This window comes from Ornithorhynchus anatinus, chromosome 8 (genome assembly GCF_004115215.2).
Source record: "Ornithorhynchus anatinus isolate Pmale09 chromosome 8, mOrnAna1.pri.v4, whole genome shotgun sequence".
NCBI lineage: Eukaryota > Metazoa > Chordata > Mammalia > Monotremata > Ornithorhynchidae > Ornithorhynchus > Ornithorhynchus anatinus.
Window position 1 is genome coordinate 66,696,511 of NC_041735.1, and position 21,920 is coordinate 66,718,430.

The following is a 21,920-nucleotide window of genomic DNA, read 5'->3' on the forward strand; positions in this document are numbered from 1 at the left end:
TGCCCCTCCCCGCCTGCCCAGTTGTTACTGGGGCATCTCCTATAAGCAGACCTGGGATTTAAAATTCGCACCTTTTCCCTTCCTCGTTATGGCCCGTGCAGGAAGAGAGATGAACGCGTCAAAATCGTCAGCTCGGGTTGAGCCAGATTTCACACTGGAGACTCTCATTCCTGTGCCTCAGAGTAAATAGAAAAGAGGAGCTGGGTGAAAAAAGAAAAGCACCAACCACTCCATAGAACACAACAGCTGTCCCAGGGGTGGACAAAGACTGAACTGCTTCGTAAATTGATCGGGTCCATCCCACCGTTTGGAACTCAGCCCTGGAGCCTCCGCCAATCCGCTTCCCAGAGGGAAGGCGCCTCGGTCCTAGAGAGTGGGAATAACCACTGGAATGCTTAGATACAATAGCCTCCCTTTTCCTCTGCTCCTCCTCCCCTCCCTGTCGCCCCGACTCCCTCCCTCTGCTCTATCCCGCTCCCCGCGCCGCAGCACTTGGTGTATACACATGCCTATTTATTACTCTATTTTATTCATGATGTGTATATATCTATAATTCTATTTATTTATTCTGATGCCATTGATAATAATGTTGGTATTTGTTGGTTTTTTTAAGCGCTTATTATGTGCAGAGCACTGTTCTAAGCGCTGGGGTAGGTAGAGAGTCATCAGGTCGTCCCACGTGAGGCTCACAGTCTTCATCCCCATTTTCCAGATGAGGGAACGGAGGCCCAGAGAGGTGAAGTGACTCGCTCACGGTCACGCAGCTGACGAGCGGCAGAGCCGGGATTCGAAACCATGACCTCTGGCTGCCAAGCCCGGGTTCTTTCCGCTGAGCCACACCGCCCGTCTACTTGTTTTGTTGTCTGTCTCCCCCCTTCTAGACTGTGAACCCGTCGTTGGGTAGGGAGAGAAGCAGCGTGGCTTAGTGGAAAGAGCCCGGGCTTGGGAGTCAGAGGTCATGAGTTCGAATCCCAGCCCCGCCACTCGTCAGCTGTGTGACTGTGGGCGAGTCACTTCACTGCTACGCTGCTTCTCCCTTCCTCTTAGCCTGTGAGCACCATCTGGGACAGGAGCTGTGTCTGATGTGATTGCAGGGTACCCACCCCAGGATTTAGCACAGTGCGTGACACATATAGTATGCACTTTACAAATACCACAGTTATTACGATTTAAGCTATAATTTTTCAACACGGATTTGCAGTGAGGGTGAGGTAGGAGGAGGCTGCTTAAATACTTCAGGAAAACAGGCCCCACAGCACCGAAACACCCAAGGGTGTTAGATTCGGATATCTTTGACCAGAAGCGGATACATAAACAGGGTTGTGTCCGTTTATTGTTATATTGTACTCCCCGAGAGTTTAATACAGTGCTTTGCACACAGTAAGCACTCAGTAAATACGATAGAATGAACAAATGGCTGAATAAATGTGTTGGTCCCAGAGAATAAGGCCCTTAAAGCAGCGTGGCTTAGTGGAAAGAGCCCGGGCTTGGGAGTCAGAGGTCATGGGTTCTAATCCCTGCTCCGCCGCTTGTCAGCTGTGTGACCTTGGGCAAGTCACTTAACTTCTCTGTGCCCCAGTTACTTCATCTGTAAAATGGGGATGAAGACTGTGAAGCCTACGTGGGACATTCGGATTACCCTGTATCTACCCCAGAGCTTAGAACAGTGCTGGCACATAGTAAGCGCTTAACAAATACCAACATTATTATTATTATTATTAAAGAGCACTTTGGCTGGTTCAATCTTTGGTCTATGCTGGTCTAGATGGGAAAGAGCTGCTTAGTTTTTCAAGTGAATTAACCGAACGAAGCTGGATTCGGCTACCTGAATTGGGGTCGTGGGAGAAGCGGGAGAGCAGAGGTGACCGGTCGCAGGGTTTTGTTTTTTTTTTTTTTTTACTTTAAGGTCACCGGGGCACACGCATGTCTCTCAGGAAGGGCCTGGATAAGGAGGGCGTCGGGGATGGCAGAGGAGGCTAAGGACAGAAAGGCCCTTGGAAAATACAAGAGGTGGCTACAATTCTATCCGCCATCTGAAAAATATCACTGCATTGAACGCAGAGTCCTGGAAGGCCAGGGGGAGATCGGACCAAGGAGAGGAGAGCCAGGAAGAGAGGCAAAATTATGAAAACAATAATACAATAATGCAAGCGATAATAACATAGGACTAGCGGTTCCATCATCACTGAGAAGGGTCGGGATTCAGTAGATGCTTTCTGTTGAAACACGGTTGACTTCAGGCGTCTGTAGCGAGGTAGCCTTCGACTTCAAAGAAGATGGTGAGATTCCTCTGTGTGTGTCTGTGTGTGAGACTGTGAATGAAAAGGTCAAACTAAGACCCACAGCCCCAATTACACTGTGCCCGCACAGACGAGGCCTAGTGAAAGAGCCCAGGCCTGGGAGTCAGAGGACCTGGGTTCTCATCCCGGCTCTGCAAATTGCTCCGCCAGTGGCTGGCTGCGTGACTCTGGGCAAGTCACTCTACTTCTCTGTGCCTCAGAATGAACCCTCAAATTTCACCGGGATGGAGTGCGGGCTGACTCCGGGAAGAGTCGTTCCGTGTTCAGCCAGTCCGACAAACCCGCTTTTGGAATTTTGCAAACGTCAATCCCATCCTCCCGCTCAGCTTCTCCCTTTCCCACGCCATTCTGGCCGGAAGTCAATTAAGGATAGAGCTCGTAGGCAGAGGCGGCGGTCTGCCCCCTGTGTCACCTTCACGTCCGCACAGAAAGCTTCCCCGATTAGCTGTCTTCTACTCGAACTCGTAGACAAAAGCCCCCGGCTGGGTTGACTGACAGTTTGGCTTCCTCCCTTTCTTATCTTCTTCTCCCTTTCTAGGGCTTTTCAGACAGACAGCACAGAGCGGGGACGGTCAGAGAACCCGCTACAGTCCAGAGAGACTGGTCTTCTGCACGTGCAGCTTGAGGGTATTCACCGGTAGCAGATTCGGGCTCTTTTCCGGTCACCCTGCTTGGGTTTTTGGACTGTCGTACCTGACATCCCGATAATATTCGTAGGCATAATCAGAGTATCCGTCGAGCATTTACCGTGTACCGGGTGCTGGGGTAGGTAAGCGAGCGTCGGCTCAAACCCAGTCCCTGTCCCTTGTGGGGCTCGTGGTCCGCGAGTGGGATGGAGAACATTTATGGAAGGCCCATTTTACAGAGGAGGAAACTGAGGCCCGGAGAAGTGAAGTGACTTGCCGAAGGTCAGTCAGCAGCCAGAGGGCAGAGGCGGGACTAGAATGCGGATCCCCTGACTCCCGGGTCCAGGTTCTTCCCACCGTGCCACCCTGCTTCTCCAAATAGGCAGGGAATGTGTCTATTTTACTGCTGTGTTGTACTCTCCCAAGTGCTTAGTGCGTTACACGCAGTAAGTGCTCAATAAATGCCGTGGATGGGTTGATTGATTGAAACAGAGCTAAGCCTGCCTCCATTAAAGCCGCAAATTTGATCTGTGGCTGAAAGCTGATGTATTGAGTTTTTCGTTCACTCTCCTTAAACGAAACTGTGAAAGATAGGATGAAAATAGATTTCCTCAAAGCAGAGCATTTTAAAGTTTGAATATTTTCCCATCGGTAGTAGTGTAAATATATCTAGTACCAATTCTTTAATTGCTCATCTCCTCATTTGGCCTTTTCTGTTAAAATTGTTCCTTATAAATACGAATAACAAGAGTATTTATTATGGTACTTATCTATAAATCATATATTCTGAAGTGATTATGTTAACGTCTGTCTCCATCTTTAGACCGTTAGCTGGCTGAGGGCAGGGAACGTGTCCACCGGCTCTGTTGAACTGTGTTCTCCAAGCGCTTGTTACAGTGCTCTGCACAGAGTAGGTGCTTAATAAATTCCATGGATTGATTGATGTATTGATTGTATGGGTTAAGCATTTGTTTCGTGCCCAGCACTGTGCGAACTGCTGGAGTTCGTACAGTGTAATCTGATCAGATCCAGTCGCGGTCTCACAGGAGCCTTAAAGTTTAAGAGGAAGGGAGAAAGGAATTTTATACCCATTTTGCAGAAGAGGAAACTGAGGCTCAAAAGGATTAAGTATCTTGCCCAAGGTCATACAATAGGCAGGTGAGTTCCATGCTCCTGAATCTCTATTCCATGCTCTTTCCACTAGGCCACACTGACTGGCTTAATCAAATACTTGCAGGTGGGTCCTCTGTTGAAAAGGAAGTGTTTGAACATAGGAATAATAAATTCTATTATTTACATTTGGAATAATAATAATAATGGTCTCTGTTAAGCGCTAGGTGCCACACACTGTTCTGAGCGCTGGGGTAGATACAAGGTAATGGGGTTGTCCCACGTGGGGCTCCCAGTTTTAATCGCCATTTTACAGGTGAGGTAACTGAGGCACCAGAGAAGGGAAGTGATTTGCCCAAGGTCACCCAGCTGACAAGCGGCGGGGCTGCGATTAGAGCCCACGACCTCTGACTCCCAGGCCCGTGCTCTTTCCACTGAGCCACGCTGCTTCTCTATGCCTGAAACAGTACTGTTAATTTAACCATCCAATCAGGGACAGGTTGAGGAGGAGAAAAACTAGTCAAAATGTACGATTCCAAGAGCGGAATCTAAGAACCTGGTCTCAGAGAGACTCGGGAGGAAAAACAAGTTGGATTGTTTTGCGCCAGGAGTCTACGACGGGGCTGAGTCGATGTCAGGAATGAAGCTACGGCTAAGACTCCGGGGTGCCGACACCTAGACTCTCAAAGTCTCACACCAGTGGAGTGGCTAATATAATAATTATGGTATTTGTTAAGCGCTTACTTTGTGCTGAGCACTGTTCTAAACGCTGGGATAGGTACAGGTCACTTAACTTCTCTGTGCCTCAGTTACCTCATCTGTCAAATGGGGATTAAAACTGGGAGCCCCCCGTGGGACAACCTGACCACCTTGTATTCCTCAGCGCTTAGAACAGTGCTTTGCACATAGTAAGTGCTTAACAAATACCACAGTTTATTTATTTTATTTACAGGGTAATCAGATTGTCCCACGTGGGGCTCACATTTTTTTTAATCCCCATTTTTACAGATGAGTTAACTGAGGCACAGAGAAGTGAAGTAATCTGCCCAAGGTCACCCAGCAGACAAGTGGCGGAGCTGGGATTAGACCCCACGGCCTCTGACTCCCAAGCCCGTGCTCTTTCCACTAATACGATACATGTGAGAGAAACCGAATGCTTAGGTTTTTTTTTTTTTTAATGGTATTTGTTAAGCGTTTATTATGTGGTAGGCACTATACTAAGCACTAGGGTGGATACAATCTAATCAGGTTGGACGCGTTCCCTGACCCACGTGGGGCTCGCATTTTATACCCTGTTTTGCAGATGAGGTGACTGAGGCCCCGAGAAGTAAAGCGACTTGCCCGAGGTCTCCCAGCAGACACGTGGCAGAGCCGGGATTAGAACCCAGGACCTCTGACTCCCAGGCCGGTGCTTTTTCCACTAGGCCATGCCGATAAGCTGGTAGGGCTAAAACTGGAAGGGAAATGGCTTGGTTGGCTCTGCCGAAGCCCAGAGAAACCGGGCCCTTCCCTGGAAAGTCCAGATAGAACCCGGATCGGGGTCTGGGGTTGTGGAGGAGACGCTCTCCTCGGTCGGGGTCCTCCGCCGGAGCCCGTCACCCTAAACACGGTCAGGCGGGTTACGTTCGTGCCAGAACGAAGAAGCAGCATGGCGTAGAACACGAGCCTGGGAGTGAGAAGGTCGCGGGTTCTAATTCCAGCTCCTCCACTTTTCTGCCGTGGGTCCCTAGGCAAGTCACTTCACTTCCCTGGACCTCGGTTCCCTCTAACCTGTAAAATAGGGATGGAGACGGCGAGCCCCATGTGAGACAGGGACTGCGTCCAACCCAATTTGCTCGTACCCGCCCCAGTGCTCAGTACAGTGCCTGGCACATAGTAAGCGCTTAACAAATGCCATCCTTATGATGAACGAAGGACACCGGACGGTCTCTCCCTCCCGATCTGGGCCCCCGCGGCCCACGGAGCTCGAGCCCCCCTTTCCCTCTGCACCCCCTCTCCCGTCCCATCCCCTCAGCACCGTACTCGTCCGCTCGACTGTATATATCTTCAATACCCCATTTATTTTGTTAATGAGATGTACATCACCCTCATTCTATGTATTTGCTATTGTTTTAATGAGACGTTCTTCCCCTCGATTCTATTTATCGCCATCGTCCTCGTCCGTCCGTCTCCCCCGATTAGACCGTGAGCCCGTCAAAGGGCAGGGACCGTCTCCATCTGTTGCCGATTTGTCCATTCCAAGCGCTTAGTACAGGGCTCTGCACATAGTAAGCGCTCAATAAATACTATTGAATGAATGATTCTCTGGTGACGGATGGCTTCTGGCCCCGTGTCTCTCAGGAGAGGAGGTGGACAGGCAACTGTGCCGCGACGCCATCTACCCGACGCCCGTGGTCTGCGACACGCCCTGCCCCAAGGATTGCGTCCTGAGCGCGTGGTCCCAGTGGTCCTCCTGCTCCCACACCTGCTCCGGAAAGACCACCGAAGGCAGGCAGATGCGAGCGCGCTCCATCCTGGCCTATCCCGGCGACGAAGGTAAGGGGCCACAGGCCACGGGGCCTGGGCTCAGAGCCCTCTGACCCAGCCTGCCCTCAATTTCGGTCAGAGAGTTGGGGAGGATAAACCTAACCGCTGCCGGCCTTCTTCTTCCTCTCCCTTTTCATCCTCTTGCTCTTCCTCCTTCTCTTCCCCTTCCCTTTCCCCCTTGGGTCACTGAGTCTTCCTACCTTTCGAAGACACCACGTATGTATATATGTGTGATTTGATTTATTCGTATCCCTGTCCGTCTCCCCCCCTCGAGACTGTGAGGCTGTTGTGGGCAGGGAATGTCACTGTTTATTGTTATATTGTCCTCTCCCAAGTGCTTAGTACAGTGCTCTGCACACAGTAAGCGCTTAATGAATATAATTGAATGAATGAATGAATGAATGAATGAGCAATGGCCTGTCTCTTTCATTCATTTTTTTCTCTCTTTTATCTGAGTGAGAGAAATCTGGGTTTCTAGACTGTAGGCTCATCGTAGGAAGGGAATATGTCTATTATATTGCTATATGGTCCTCTCCCAAGTGCTTAGTACAGTGTTATGTGCACAGTAAGCGCTTAATGAATATGATTGAATGAATGAGCAATGGCCTGTCTCTTTCATTCATTTTTTTTTCCCTCTTTTATCTGAGTGAGAGAAATCTGGGTTTCTAGACTGTAGGCTCAATGTCGAAGGGAATATGACTATTATATTGCTATATGGTCCTCTCCCAAGTGCTTAGTACAGTGTTATGCACACAGTAAGTGCTTAATAAATATGATTGAATGAATGAGCAATGGCCTGTCTCTTTCATTCATTTTTTTTCCTCTTTTATCTGAGTGAGAGAAATCTGGGTTTCTAGATTGAAGGCTCATTGGGGAAGGGACTGTGTCTATCATATTGTTATAGGGTCCTCTCCCAAGTGCTTAGTACAGTTCTGTGCGCACCGTAAGCGCTCAACAAGCTCGTTGTGGGCAGGGAATGTGTCTGTTTATTGTTCTAGTGTTCTCTTCCAAGCGCTTAATACGGTGCTCTGCACACAATAAGTGCTAAATACGACTGGATGAAAGATTGAGTCTCCACTTGCTTTAGAGAACTTGTCAACTCGGATATATTGTCTTCTCCCAAGCACCTAGTACAGCGCGCTGCACACAGTAAGCATTCAGTAAATACGATTGACTGACTGATTGACAGCAGACGAGTGGCGGAGCCGGAATTAGAACGCAGGTCCCTCTGACTTCCAGGTCCGTGGTCTATCCACTAGGCCACACTGCTTCTCTAAAATCCTTTACTGAAGGGATCTGTCTCTTTCATTCGTTTTTTTTTTTTTTCTAATTTATCTAAGTGGACAAATCTGGGTTTCTGAGTGGTTTTGAAAGGCTCTTTATTTCAGTGATCACTTGATGTAGTTACTATTCTCATTATTAATAATGATATAGTGCTAGTTTTTTTATGGTATTGGTGAACCACTTACTATGTGCTGGGTACCATTCCAGGGGCTGGAGTAGGTAGAAGTTCATCACAGTCCCTGTCCCACACAGAGGACGAACGAGGTAACCGAGGCACAGAGAAGTGAAGTGACTTGCCCTAGGTCACCCAGCAGACAAGCGGCAGAGCTGGGATTAGAACCTGGAACCTTCTGACTCCCAGGTACGGGCTCTATCCACCAGGCCACACCGCTTCTAGATGGTGACGTGGACCAAATGTAGTTCTAAAGGACCCGGCCTTAAATTGAGGAAACGCCCCCTCATCTGAAAAACCTACAGAAACGAAAGCCAAAACTTGATTTGTGGACAACCTCTGATCACCTGGGTGTCCTCAAATGTGACTAAAGGCTCCTCAGACACTTAGAGCACAGGCCTTGGTGATCGAGTGCTCAGTACAGTGTTCTGCACACAGCAAGCGCTCAATAAATACGATTGAATGAAGGGTCTCCTACGGGAATTGACGGACGAGCTTCGATCCTGACATTTGAGGATGGAGAAACGATGGGGAGGAGTTGATGATAGGGTTATTGGCTTGCTTGACATCACTCGCATTCTCTGCCTGTCGTTCTCTGGTCGGGGCACCGAAGGCAAGCAGACGGGCAGGCGTTCAGTACGTTGCAGTGTGTGTATGCGGCCTTCTCCCATTTTATCGGTAATAATAATTATTATTGTTATGTCTGTTAAGCACTTAATATGTGCCAAGAACTCTAAGTGCTGGAACAGACCCAAGATCATCACGGGGGGATACAGTCCCTGTCCCACACTCAGTCTAAATAGGAGGGAGAACTGATATTGAATCCTCATTTTACAAATGAGGAAACTGAGGCACGGAAAAGTCAAGTGATTTGCCCAAGATCACACACCAGGCAGAGCTGGGATTAGAATCCATTTTTTCTGATTCCTAAATCCGTGCTTTTTCTAGGCCACGTAACAGCAGGAGCCCCAGACATGTTCCCTGTCCTTAGGGAGTTTCCACTCTAATCAGAGACCCACATCAAATATTTAGTAGAATTAATAATTGATTATAAACGGAGAGGCGCTGAGGAAGAGCCGCACTAAATATGTAAAGACTGGGAAAATCTACAGTTCAAAAATATCAACGTGGCTTAGTGGATAGGGAAGCAGCGTAGAGAAGCAGCATAGAGAAGCAGCGTGGCTCAGTGGAAAGAGCACGGGCTTTGGAATCAGAGGTCATGGGTTCGACTCCCGGCTCTGCCACTTGTCAGCTGTGTGACTGTGGGCGAGTCACTTCACTTCTCTGGGCCTCAGTTACCTCATCTGTAAAATGGGGATTAAGACTGTGAGCCCCACGGGGGACAACCTGATTCCCCTGTGTCTACCCCGGCACTTAGAACAGTGCTCTGCACATAAAGTAAGGGCTTAACAAATACCAACATTATTATTATTATTATTATTAGGGTACCAGCCTGGGACTCAGAAGGACCTGGGTTCTAATCCCAGCTCCGACACATGTCTGCCATGTGGCCTCGGGAAAGTCATTTCACTTCTCTGTGCCTCAGTTCCCTTGTCTAAAATGGGAATCAAGACTGTGAGCCCCCTGTGGGACATGGATAGCGTCCAACCGAATTAATCGGTATCTACCCCTGTGCCTAGTTCAGTTCCTGGCGCATAGTAAGCATTTAACAAAGACCATTTAAAAAAACAAAAAAAGAGACTAAGAATCCTAAAAAAAACCTAAAAAAAAAAAAGATAGAACTTGTATTCGTCTAAGAAAGGTGTAGTGAAGTGCTGTTTAACAATCAATCAATGGCATCCTCTAGATTGAAAGCTCGTTGTGGACAGGGAATTCATTCATTCAGTAGTATTTATGGAGTGCTTACTATGTGCAGAGCACTGTACTCAGCGCTTGGAATGGACAAATCGGTAACAGATAGAGACGGTCCCTGCCCTTTGACGGGCTTACGGTCTAATCGGGGGAGCCGGACGGACAAGAACAATAGCAGTGATAGCAATAATAGTAACAATAGCAATCAATAGAATCAAGAATATCAACGTTTATTGCTGCACGGTACTTTCCCAAGCGCTGAGTACAGTGCTCTGCACAGAGTGAGCGCTCAATAAGTAGGATTGAATGAATGAATTTCCTGAATGCTTACAGCATGCAGAGCACAATCTTAAGCACTTGAGAGGGGTACAATGCAACCCGGTTGGTAGACCATTTCCCTGCCCACAAAAAAATAACTAACACACTGGTTCAGTCTGCTTTAACAGCTGAACGTTAAGGGGAAATAATAGGCCCTAAATCACTGTTTCTGCAGCGTAGTCTCCAATTCTTCATACAGGTTCTGCGTTACCCTGAAATACCGTGTCAAGCCCCCTCTGGACTGTAAATTCTCTGCGGGCAGGGGCCGTGTCCGCTAATCGGTTGCATTATCCCCTCCCAGGCGCTCAGTCCAGTACTCTGCCAATAGTAGGTGCTCAATAAACACCGCCGATCGATCGGTTGATTGGGGCTTAACGTCATCATTCTCTAAATTAAGAACACACAAGACAAGCCATTGAGTAGCTCCGGTTCTGCCTCCTGAAACCACAGACAACCCTGGAGAGCAGTGCCTGCTATTTGAATTTAATAGAACAGGTGCATGTCATTTAAATTTAATCGAGACAACGACCTTCCTCTTTCTTAACACTCTGCCATCCTCAGTGAGTTCTCCTAGAGAGAGCCATGTAGAAGTCACGGATAAAAGCCGTGTGTTTTCAGCAATCTCTGACGTTGCCCCAGTGGGAACCGTCTTTTGGAAGGTAGGTAGATTTCACAACCATCGAGGAGATGACTTTATGATTTATCCACTGATTTCTCAAAAAAAAAAAAAAAAACAAAACATTCACGGAACAGTGCAGATACGAAGAGGAGGGTGACACGTTCTCAGATATAGAAATGGTTTGGGGGGCGGAAACCTGAAAATAGGTTCGGCAACGTTATAGAGCTTGGAAATATCACTCCCTTATCTGAACGTCGACCTTGTGCCTCGGGAATTCTCACGAATGCCGAGGACGCCCCTGATAGAAAAATAAAGAACGCCCCTCCGCTGTTGAGAGCGGATCTGAAAGGCTCGCCCTTTGCCCGGAGTGATTCCGTCTCCAGACTGTATCAGTTCCTGTCACTTCCTGGAGCTTCATTAAAATTAGATCTGTGTCAGGCGGTTTCCCGTCAGATCCATTATATGCCGCAGACGGTTGCTGAATCACTAGTAATGAGTGACTCTTCACCTCCAGAAAAACATGGCAAGCATTATTTCAATAGACGGGGGCGCTTCCCATTGAAAGGTCACGGAAGGTTTTTGAAACATACATCCGTGATGGCTTTGCATCCCCCCAAAAAGGGTGGGGGGAGCGGAATGATATTTCATTTAATTAAGCGTATCGTTGGCTATACAAAGAATTGAGCGCTAAAAATATCTCTGATCTCTCCGGTCCTATTTCCTCTTGGAAATTGCCCTGAGATGAAAATATTTGCATAGATTCTACCTCCCCCGTTATTATTAGTAGTAGTAGTAGTAGTGATAACGGTAATTATTATATATTTGCTAAGCACTTATTATTTGTCAGGCGCTATTTTAGTTTATGAGAAGCGGCGTGGCTCAGTGGAAAGAGCCCGGGCTTGGGAGTCAGAGGCCGTGGGATCTAAAATCCCGGCTGCGCCACTTGTCTGTTGTGTGATCGTGGGCAAGTCACTTAACTTCTCCGTGCCTCAGTTCCCTCATCTGTAAAATGGGGATTGAGACTGTGAGCCCCACGGGGGGCAACATGATTACCTTGTACGTACCCCAGCGCTCAGAACGGTGCTTGGCGCACAATAAGCACTTAAATACCATAGTGATGATAATAATAATAGACACTGGAGTAGATATATATTCATCATGTTGGGCACAGACCCTTGTCTAGAGGGGCCTCACAGTCTACGTAGGAGGGAGAATGGGTATTGAAACCCCTTTTAACATCGGAGGAAACTGAGGCACGGAAGTGACTTGACCAAGGTCACTAATCTGTCACACGGTAAAACCGGGATTAGAATCCAGGTCTTCTGACTCCCAGCCCCGAGACCTTTCCACTAGACCATGTTGCTTCCCGTTAAATCGTAGCCTCCTGGAGGGTAGGGAACATGTACCTTGTTACCACTGAACTCTCCCAAACGCTTAGCACAGTACCTCATCCCCAGTCGCTTGTTGATTGATTAGTCGATGAGGAATTCTAGGAGTAAGATGAGATTCGGGAACTACTCTTCTTGCTTTTCTCTGTAAGATATTGGCACAGTCCAAAACGCTGATGATTCGGGGCCTCTGGCGGCCCCATTAAGCAGTTAGATTTGCCCTGTTGTTTTCCTGGAGATCTGGGAGTAATAATAATAATAACAATAATGATGAGGGCATCGGTTAAGCACTCACTATGTGCCACGCCCTGTTCTAAGCGCTGGGGTAAATTAAAAGTAATCAGGTTGTCCCACGTGGGGCTCGCAAGCAGCGTGGCTCGGTGGAAAGAGCCCGGGCTTGGGAGTCAGAGGTCATGAGTTCGAATCCCGGCTCTGCCACTTGGCAGCTGTGTGACTGTGGGCGAGTCACTTGACTTCTCTGGGCCTCAGTGACCTCATCTGTAAAATGGGGATTGACTGTGAGCCTCCCGTGGGACAACCTGATGACCCTGTATCTACCCCAGCGCTTAGAACAGTGCCCTGCACATAGTAAGCGCTTAACAAATACCAACATTATTACAGTACAACAACATAACCATCCGTCACTCAGTCGATCGTATTTATTGAGCGCTTACTGTGGGCAAGGCACTGTACTAAGTGCTTGGGGGAGTACAATCCACCTATACAACCGTGGATCATTCAATCGTATTATCGAGCGCTTACTGTGTGCAGGGAGTGGCTTAGTGGAAAGAGCACAGGCTTGGGAGTCAGAGATCGTGGGTTCTAATCCTGGCTCCACCACGTGTCAGCTGTGTGACTTTGGGCAAGTCATTTCACTTCTCTGTGCCTCACTTACCTCATCTGTAAAATGGGGATTAGGACTGTGAGCCCCACGTGGGACAACCTGATTATCTTCTCTCTACCCTAGCGCTTCGAAGAGTGCTTGGCACAGAGTAAGCGCTTAACAAATACCATCATTATTACTACTAAGCACTTGGAGAGTACAAGAGGAAAATATGACAGTCATTCAGTCGCTCGTATTTATTGAGTGCTTACTGTGCGCAGGACACTGTGCTAAGTGCTTGGGAGGAGACGATACGACAATATAACGGTGAGTCATTCAGCGAATCATATTTATTGAGCACTTAACTGGGTGCAGGGCACTGTACGAAGCACTTGGAGAGGATAGTAGAATAATATAACAGTCATTCAATCAATCGTATGTATCGGGTGCTTACTGTGGGCGGGGCACTGTACTGAGCACTTGGGAGAGGACAGTACAACAATATAACGGTCAGTCATTCAGTCAATCACATTTATTGAGTGCTTACTGTGTGCGGGGCACTGTACTAAGCACTTGGGAGAGGACAGTACAACAGTCATTCGGTAAACCGTATTTATCGAGCGCTTACCGTGTGCAGGGCGCTGTACTGAGCACTCGGGAGAGGAGAGTACAACAGTATAACAGTCATTCGGTAAATCGTATATATCGAGCGCTTACTGTGTGCAGGGCGCTGTACTGAGCACTCGGGAGAGGAGAGTACAACAATATAACCGTCATTCGGTAAATCGTATTTATCGAGCGCTTACTGTGTGCAGGGCGCTGTACTGAGCACTCGGGAGAGGAGAGTACAACAATATAACAGTCATTCGGTAAATCGTATTTATCGAGCGCTTACTGTGTGCAGGGCGCTGTACTGAGCACTCGGGAGAGGACAGTACAACAATATAACAGAGTCGTTCAGTCACTCGCATTTATCGAGCGCTTACTGTGTGCAGGGCACTGTACTGAGCACTCGGGAGAGGAGAGTACAACAATATAACAGTGCCGTTCAGTCACTCGCATTTATCGAGAGCTTACTGTGTGCAGGGCACTGTACTGAGCACTCGGGAGAGGACAGTACAACAATATAACAGTCATTCAGTCAATCGCATTTATCGAGTGCTTACTGTGTGCCGGTCACTGTACTAGGCGCTTAGAGAGTACAACGGAACAATAAAACAGTCAGTCATTCAGTCAATCATATTTACTGAGCGCTTACTGTGTGCAGAGCACTGTACTAAGTGCTTGGGAGAGGCCAACAGAACAATAGAACAGCAAGTCAGTCATTCAGTCGATCGTATTTACTGAGTGCTTACCTTATGCAGAGCACTCTGCTAAGCGCTCGGGAGAGGCCAGTAGATTAGACCGTAAGCCCGTCGAAGGGCAGGGACCGTCTCTATCTGTTGCCGACTTGTCCATTCCAAGCGCTCGGTACAGTGCTCTGCACATGGTAAGCGCTCAGTAAATGCTATTGAATGAATGAACAGTATAAGAGACAGGCGGTCATTGCATCAGTAGTATTTATTGAGAGCTCACTGAGCCGCAGCGCACTGTACCGAGCGCTCGTCTCGTGCCGTCGAGTCGTATCCGACTCACGGCGACGCCGTCGCTGCCGGGACGCCCCGCTCTCCATCGGCCATCGTTCCGGTAGCGGACTCGCGGAGTTTTCTCGGTCAAAATCCGGAAGCGGTTGACCAACGCCGCCTTCCGCGCGGTCAACTCGAGCGTCGCCCCGCCTCGACTCCCTCCCGTTCGGCCGCCGCTCCGGGAGAGTCCGATCCGACGCTACCCGGTCACGTCCCCCGCCGGGAAGGCGCTTCCAGCCCAGCGCGGGGGCGAAGGAGACGAGGCGGGACGGGGCGGTGAGCGGGTTTTCCGGTCGCCCTGCGCAGGAGGTGCCCGGTGCCCCAACGGCAGCGCCCTGCAGGAGAGCCGCAGCTGCAACGAGCACGCCTGCACCGTCTACCACTGGCAGGCCAGCCCCTGGGGCCAGTGCGTCGAGGACTCCTCCGTGGCCGCCTTCAACTCGTCCGCCCGCTGGCACCGCCACGCCGCCTGCTCCGTGGGCATGCAGACCAGGAAGGTCATCTGTGTGAGGGTCAACGTGGGACAGGTCGGACCCAAAAAGTAAGGACGGAGGGCACGGGGTGGCTCCCGCCCGCCCGGTCGCCCGGGTCAGGGCCGGGTACGGCCTAGTGGAGAGACCACGGGCCCGGGAGTCGGAAGGACCCGAGTTCTGATCCCCGCTCGGCCGCTCGGCCGCCGGGTGGCCTTGGGCAAGCCGCTTCACCCCGACCCCACGGGGCTTGGGTGCGTAGTCTTATACGCCACCACTTTCCCTAGCTGTAATTTATTTTCCCGTCCGTCTCCACGTGAAGCAGTGTGGCCTAGTGGAGAGAGCCCGGGCCTGGGAGTCAGAAGGACCCGAGTTCTGATCCCCGCTCGGCCGCTCGGCCGCCGGGTGGCCTTGGGCAAGTCGCTTCACTTCTCTGGGCCTCGGTTCCCTCATCTGGAAAAAGGAGACCGAGACCGTGCGTCTCGTGCGGGACCTGATTTGCTTGTATCCACCCCAACACAAACTACAGTGCCCGGCACGTAGTAAGCGCTTGACAAATACCGCAGTGATTATTACTATGATCTTCCTGTTTAGGCCTGGAACCTGTACACATAATTTTGTGACTATTAAGGATTTTAATCCTCACCCCGACCCCGCGAGATTATAGTCCATAGCTTTAAACTCTTCCACTCTCCCTAGCTCTAATTTATTTTCATGTCTGTCTCCCCCCGAAGTAGTGTGGCCTAATGGCGAGAGCACGGGCCTGGAAGTCGGAAGGACCTGGGTTCCAATCCCGGCTCCGCCCCTCGTCTGTTGTGTGTCCTTGGGCAAGTCACTTCACTTCTCTGTGCCTCAGTTACCTCATCTGTACAATGGGGATGAAAACTGTGAGCCCTGAGCCGGACAGGGACTGTGTCCAACCCGATTTGCTTGTATCCACCCCAACGCTTAGTACAGTGCCTGGCACCTAGTAAGCGCTTAACAAATTCCACCATCATTATGGTTATCATTACTTCACTTCTCCGGTACTCGCTTGCTTCATCTGAATAAGGGGGATTAGGACCGTGAGCTCTTATTGTTGTATTGTCCTCTCCCAAGTGCTTAATACAGTGCTCTGCACACCTTAGGCGCTCATTAAATATGATTGAATGAATGAGGGACAGGGAATGTGTCCGATCTGATTAACTTGTATCTGCCCCAGCACTTAGCGCAGTGCTTGGTACAGAGTAATAATAATAATAATGTTGGTATTTGTTAAGCGCTTACTATGTACAGAGCACTGTTCTAAGCGCTGGGGTAGATACAGGGTCATCAGGTTGTCCCACGTGAGGCTCACAGTCTTAATCCCCATTTTACAGATGAGGTAACTGAGGCACAGAGAAGTTAAGTGACTTGCCCACAGTCACACAGCTGACGGGGGCAAAGCCGGGATTCGAACTCATGACCTCTGACTCCCAAGCCCGGGCTCTTTCCACCGAGCCACGAGTAAGCCCTAGAGCAAGTATATAATTATTATTATAATAATTGTGATATTTGCTCAGTGCTTACCGTGTTACAAGCATTGTGCTAAGCGTTGGGGTAGATACAAGATAATCAGGGTCACTCATGGGGCTCACAGTCTAAGTAGGAGGGAGAACAGGGATCGAATCCTCATTTTGAAGAGGAAGGAACTGCAGCACAGAGAAGTGAAGTGACCTGTCCAAGGTCACACAGCAGACAAGTCACACAGCCAGGATTAGAACTCAGGTGCTCTGACTCCCAGGCCCCAGCTCTTTCCACGAGGCTAAACAGCTTCTTGGGCAGGGATGGGTGTCTACTCTATTGTACCCTCCCAAGTGCTTAGTACGGTGCTCTGCAAAGAGTGAACACTCAGAAAATACCATTGATCGATTGATTGGGCAGCCCTGACTTTTCCCCTCAGTCCCCGACTTTTTTCTCCCAGAAAGCCGAAACGATCCGATGCTTGTCCCATCCCGCAGCGTGACGATAATGGTGGTATTTGTCCAGAGCGAACTATGTGCAAAGCACTGTGCTAAGAGCTAGGATCATTACCAGATCATCAGGTCGGACACTGCCCCTGTCCAACTTGAAGTTCACAATTCATTAATTCATTCAATCATATTTATTGAGCGCTTACCATGTATATAGTAATTGGGAGAGTAAAATAGAGCAATAAACAACATATTTCCTGCCCACAACCTAAGGGGAAGGGAGAACAGGATCGAATCTGCTGTAAAATGGGCATTCAGTCCTGTTCTCCTTGCCCTTTTAGAAGGAAACGGAGGCCCAGGCAGGTTAAGTGACTAACCCGAGACCAAACAGCAGACCCGTGGGAAAACGGGGACTATAATTGGGAGCTCCTCGCTCCCAGACCTCTGCCTCCGTTGCGTCTACATATTGAAGCCGAATGGGTTGTTTCTGCCCTAAAAATTCCAGCCAAAGGACTTGGAGTTCCCAACAGTCCCAATATTTGTTTGGGAATTCAGAGGAAAACATCAGCGTTCCCTTTTTCAAAGCCCAGGTTTAATTCCCAGAACCGTTTTCAAAACCACACATTTGACACAGAGTGTAAATAAGATCCCTGCTTAAAGCTTTCCTTACTAAAACAGATTACCGAGCCGGGGTCAAATCAATATTATTGGACTTATCTACCCTCCAAGGATCAGACCGCACCTCCTATCGTTTCTGGTTACTTTGACCTTGAGTAAGATATGGGATGAAAATCAATTCCCCACTGCAAAGCCCAGATGCTAAAAGGCAAACTGAATAAAGGGCAAAGTGTGGTGATTAAACCAATCTCCTCTCTAAAGGAAGTCTGAATTAGCTTTATTGGATATAATCTGGGCAGTTAAATTCAAGTTCTCGAGTTTATTGAGGGACATTGTCGTCAATCATTTTTTAATTCAGACCTACGGTTTGAAAGTAGATGGGTTGTGGCTGAAATACTTGGAGGCTCATTATGTCACCCTATAAATGCGCGCAGAGTTCCTGGAAGAGAATGTGATCTACTCCCTGACACTCTATCAATCAATTAATAGTATATTTGAGCATTTACTCTGTGCAGAGCACTATCTTAAGTGCTTGGGAGAGTCCAGTTCAATAGCACTCACAGACACACTTCCTGCCCAAAACGAGCTTAAAGTTGACACGATTCTCCGTCTTCAAAATCGTCTGAGACAGGAATAGCATCTTGGGGACCAGAACGCCTTCATTCACCCAATTCTGAACTTTCCAATCGATCGATCTGTCGATGGTATTACCGAGGAGGAAAATTGCTATTGTACTCACTTGAGAGAGCCTAAGAGAAGCCAGAGGCCTGACCTTTGCCCTTACAGTCTACTGGGGCAAGATTAACTACAGTCTAATCCCACCTATCTTCAATCAGTAATATTCACTGAGGAATTTCTAAATGCAGAACACCATACCGGACACTTGGGAGAACACACAGGAGTTAAGGAGATAGGACCCCTATTCTCAAGGAGCTGACGCTCTAGCGGGAAAGGCAAGCTTTAACTAATTTACAGAGGAAAATTCTCAGGGATTTGCACTGAGATTTACTGGCTCACCTCTCTCGAGAGGGTGGTTTCCTGGTAATAATAATAATGGCATTTGTTAAGTACTTAATATTTGCAAAACACTGTTCTAAGGGCCAGGGTAGATGCAAGGTAATCAGACTGGGGTGGGGGGATACAAGGTGATCGGGTTGTCCCACGTGGGGCTCACACTCTTAATCCCCGTTTTACAGCTGAGGAATCTGAGGCACAGAGAAGTGAAATCACTTGCCCAGAGTCACACAGCTGACAAGTGGCCGAGCCAGGATTAGAATCCACGACCTCTGACTCCCAAGCCCGGGCTTTTTTCACTACGCCACGTTGCTTTTCTAGCGAGATTTTTCTTCCATTTCTCTCCCGAGGGTTGTTTTCTGGTAGACGGCGGAGGAATCCGAGGTCTTAAACAGACGTCGGCGGTCTCTGTTTCTCAATTTCTACATCTCTTTGGCCCTTAGCTAACAACAGATACCTGGGCTTCCTATTTCCCATCCTTCTGAGCTCCTTTTGGTTTATGTTCCTTTCCCTGGGGTTTTAAAAACCCGCTTTTTAACAATACTGGATGAAAGAGGTGACTGTAGTTTCTTCATGCCGAGCAAAGACCGGATATGGGGTTTTTATGTAGTTACCAATACCACAGACATGTTACTTAGAGAAGAGAATATGATGAATGTGTTTTACAAGGGAGTTATGAATTCACAGAGGAGAAAAAAAAAAATCAATTGAAGTTTGGTGGATATAGAATGCATAACTTCACAGTTAACACATAGCTGAGAGCGTAACAAAATATGAAGCACTTGTGCTGGGCTTCAACTGAGATGAGAAGATATATAGTGTTCAAGGATGCACGGCGAAAAACTAGTAGATTCAAAATTGGATAACAAATGGAGAGGAGTTGATATTAAAGTAAATTTAAATGTTACCATAGCTATCCTGGCCCAACCATAATATCTTTTTGTTTCCTGGAGTCGTTGGTTTATTATGATGCTCGTTAGGGGCTTATTATAATAATAATATTGCTATTTGTTAAGTGCTTACTATGTGCCAAGCACTGTTCTGAGCGCTGGGGTAGACACAAGGTAATCAGGCTGTCCCGCGTGGGGCTCACAGTCTTAATCCCCATTTTACAGATGAGGTCACTGAGGCCCAGATAAGTTAAGTGACTTGCCCAAAGTCACACAGATGATAAGTGGCGGAGTCAGGATTAGAACCAGTTATGTGTCAAGCACTGTTCTAAATCCTGGGCAGATAGAAGTTAATCAGGCCGGATACAGTCCCTGACTGAGGCGGAGTTTATAATCCAAGTGGGAGGCAGAACAGGAATTGAATCCCCATTTTGCAGTTGAGGAAACTGAGGCGACTTGCCTAAGGCCACACAGCAGACAAGTGGCAGAGTCATAATTAGAACCCATGTCCCCCGCAACCAGGCCAGTGCTCTCTATCCACCAGGCTATGCCGCTTACTGCTCTGGAAGTAACGGGTGACGGTGGTCAGAATCAGGAAGACTTTTGCCGTGAAGATTGCAAAAGTCATGGAAAATGTAAGCAGTACGGTGTAGGAGAAAGAACGTCTGTAAAATGGGAATTAAGACTGTGGACCCCATGGAGGACATGGAATGTGTTTAACCTGATTAGCTTGCTCACTGTGGGCAGGGAATGTGTCTGTTAAAGTGTTGTGTTGTACTCTCCCAAACTCTTAGTACAGTGCTCTACACACAGTAACCATTCAGTAAATCCCATTGATTGACTGATTGATTGGTATCCACCCCAGCGTTCAGTACAGTGAACCGGCGCATAGTAACAAAAACCATTAAAAAAAAACCTCACAAAACAGAGACATCTTGACGGTATCTGTCAAGTCCTATATGAAGTCTTAAGAGTAGGTACAAGAGAATCAAATCGGACCCAATTTCTCCCTCATTATCTCTCCCACAATCGAAGAAGAGGGAGAACAGGTTTTTAAATGAAATGAGGAAAATGAGGCACAGAGAAATTTAGTGACTGCCCAAGGTCACAGTCAATCGATGGTATTGATTGAACACTTACTATCTGCAGAGTGCCGTACTAAGCGCTTGGGAGAGTACTAAAAGAACAGATTTGGTAGGCATGATCCCTGCCCATGAGGAGTTTATCGTCTAAAGGGGGAGACGGCAGGCAATAATAATAACTGTGGCATTTGTTAAGCGCTTACTAGGTGCCGGACACTGTACTGAGCTCTGGGGTGGATACAAGCAAATCAAGTGGGACGCAGTCCCTGTCCTGCTTGGGGCTCACCCTCTGAATCCGTCCGTTCCGCGCTCTTTCCATCAGGCCACACTGCCTCTCCTCCTTTAGGATCGTGGTCTCGGTTTGCAGTATTGCACTGGCCGGTTCTCCGGGCTAACGTGTTTCCTTTCTTCCCCAGATGTCCGGAAAGTCTTCGCCCAGAAACAGTGAGGCCTTGCCTGCTTCCCTGCCGAAAAGACTGTATCGTGACTCCCTATAGCCAATGGTCTCCGTGCCCTGTCTCGTGTCAAGAAAGTAGGTTTGCTGGATTCCCTTACAAGTGCCTGCAGACTTTCCATTCCACACTCCCATGCCCCTCTCTTTTTCCACCCAAAAAAAAAAGGCCCGGGGTCTCTTAACAATAATAATAATAATAATGGCATCTGTTCAGCACTTACTATGTGCCGAGCACTGTTCTAAGCGCTGGGGAAAATACAAGGTAATCAGGTTGTCCCAACTGGGGCTCACCGTCTTAATCCCCTTTTACAGATGAGGTCACTGAGGCACAGAGAAGTCAGGTGACTTGCCCAGAGTCACACAGCTGATCGGTGGCGAAGCCGGGATTAGAACCCACCACCTCTGACTCCCAAGCCCGGGCTCTTTCCACTATGCCATGCTGCTTCTCAGCATTCCTTCCACAGCAGTTAGGGACGTGTCTGTGATTGGAACGCCCTCCGTCCTCATAACCGACAGGCAGTGACTCTCTCCCCCCATCTAAACCTTATTGAAGGCACGTCTTCCTTCGTTCTTTTGTTCATTCGGTCGTTCTTTTGTTCATTCGGTCGTCTTTTCTGAGCACTCACAGTGTGCTGAGCACTGTACTCAGTGCTTGGGAGACTACAATAGAACAATAAACGGACACATTTCCTGCCCACTAAACCTTCCTTTCCTCTTCTCCCACACCCTTCTGCTTTGCCCCAATTTGCTCCCTTTATTCACCACCGCCCCCAACCCAGGACTTCAGGATCCAGTACAACAGAGTTAATAGATAGTTTCCCTGCCCATAACGAGCTTGCAGACAACCCATCGAGCCAG

The 21,920-nt window shown here is 48.4% G+C and overlaps 1 protein-coding gene across 3 annotated transcripts in view; it reads left to right on the plus strand.

Moving 5' to 3' along the window:
• The window catches only part of THSD7A (thrombospondin type 1 domain containing 7A), a 260,690-nt gene that overhangs the window by 172,431 nt on the left and 66,339 nt on the right, over positions 1-21,920 (plus strand). For all 3 annotated transcript variants that reach the window (XM_029070443.2, XM_029070444.2, XM_029070445.2), the window contains 3 exons: positions 6,377-6,571; positions 14,910-15,144; positions 21,025-21,140. In XM_029070443.2, the coding sequence (XP_028926276.1) occupies positions 6,377-6,571; positions 14,910-15,144; positions 21,025-21,140 (546 nt within the window). The remainder of the gene's footprint in view (positions 1-6,376; positions 6,572-14,909; positions 15,145-21,024; positions 21,141-21,920) is intronic.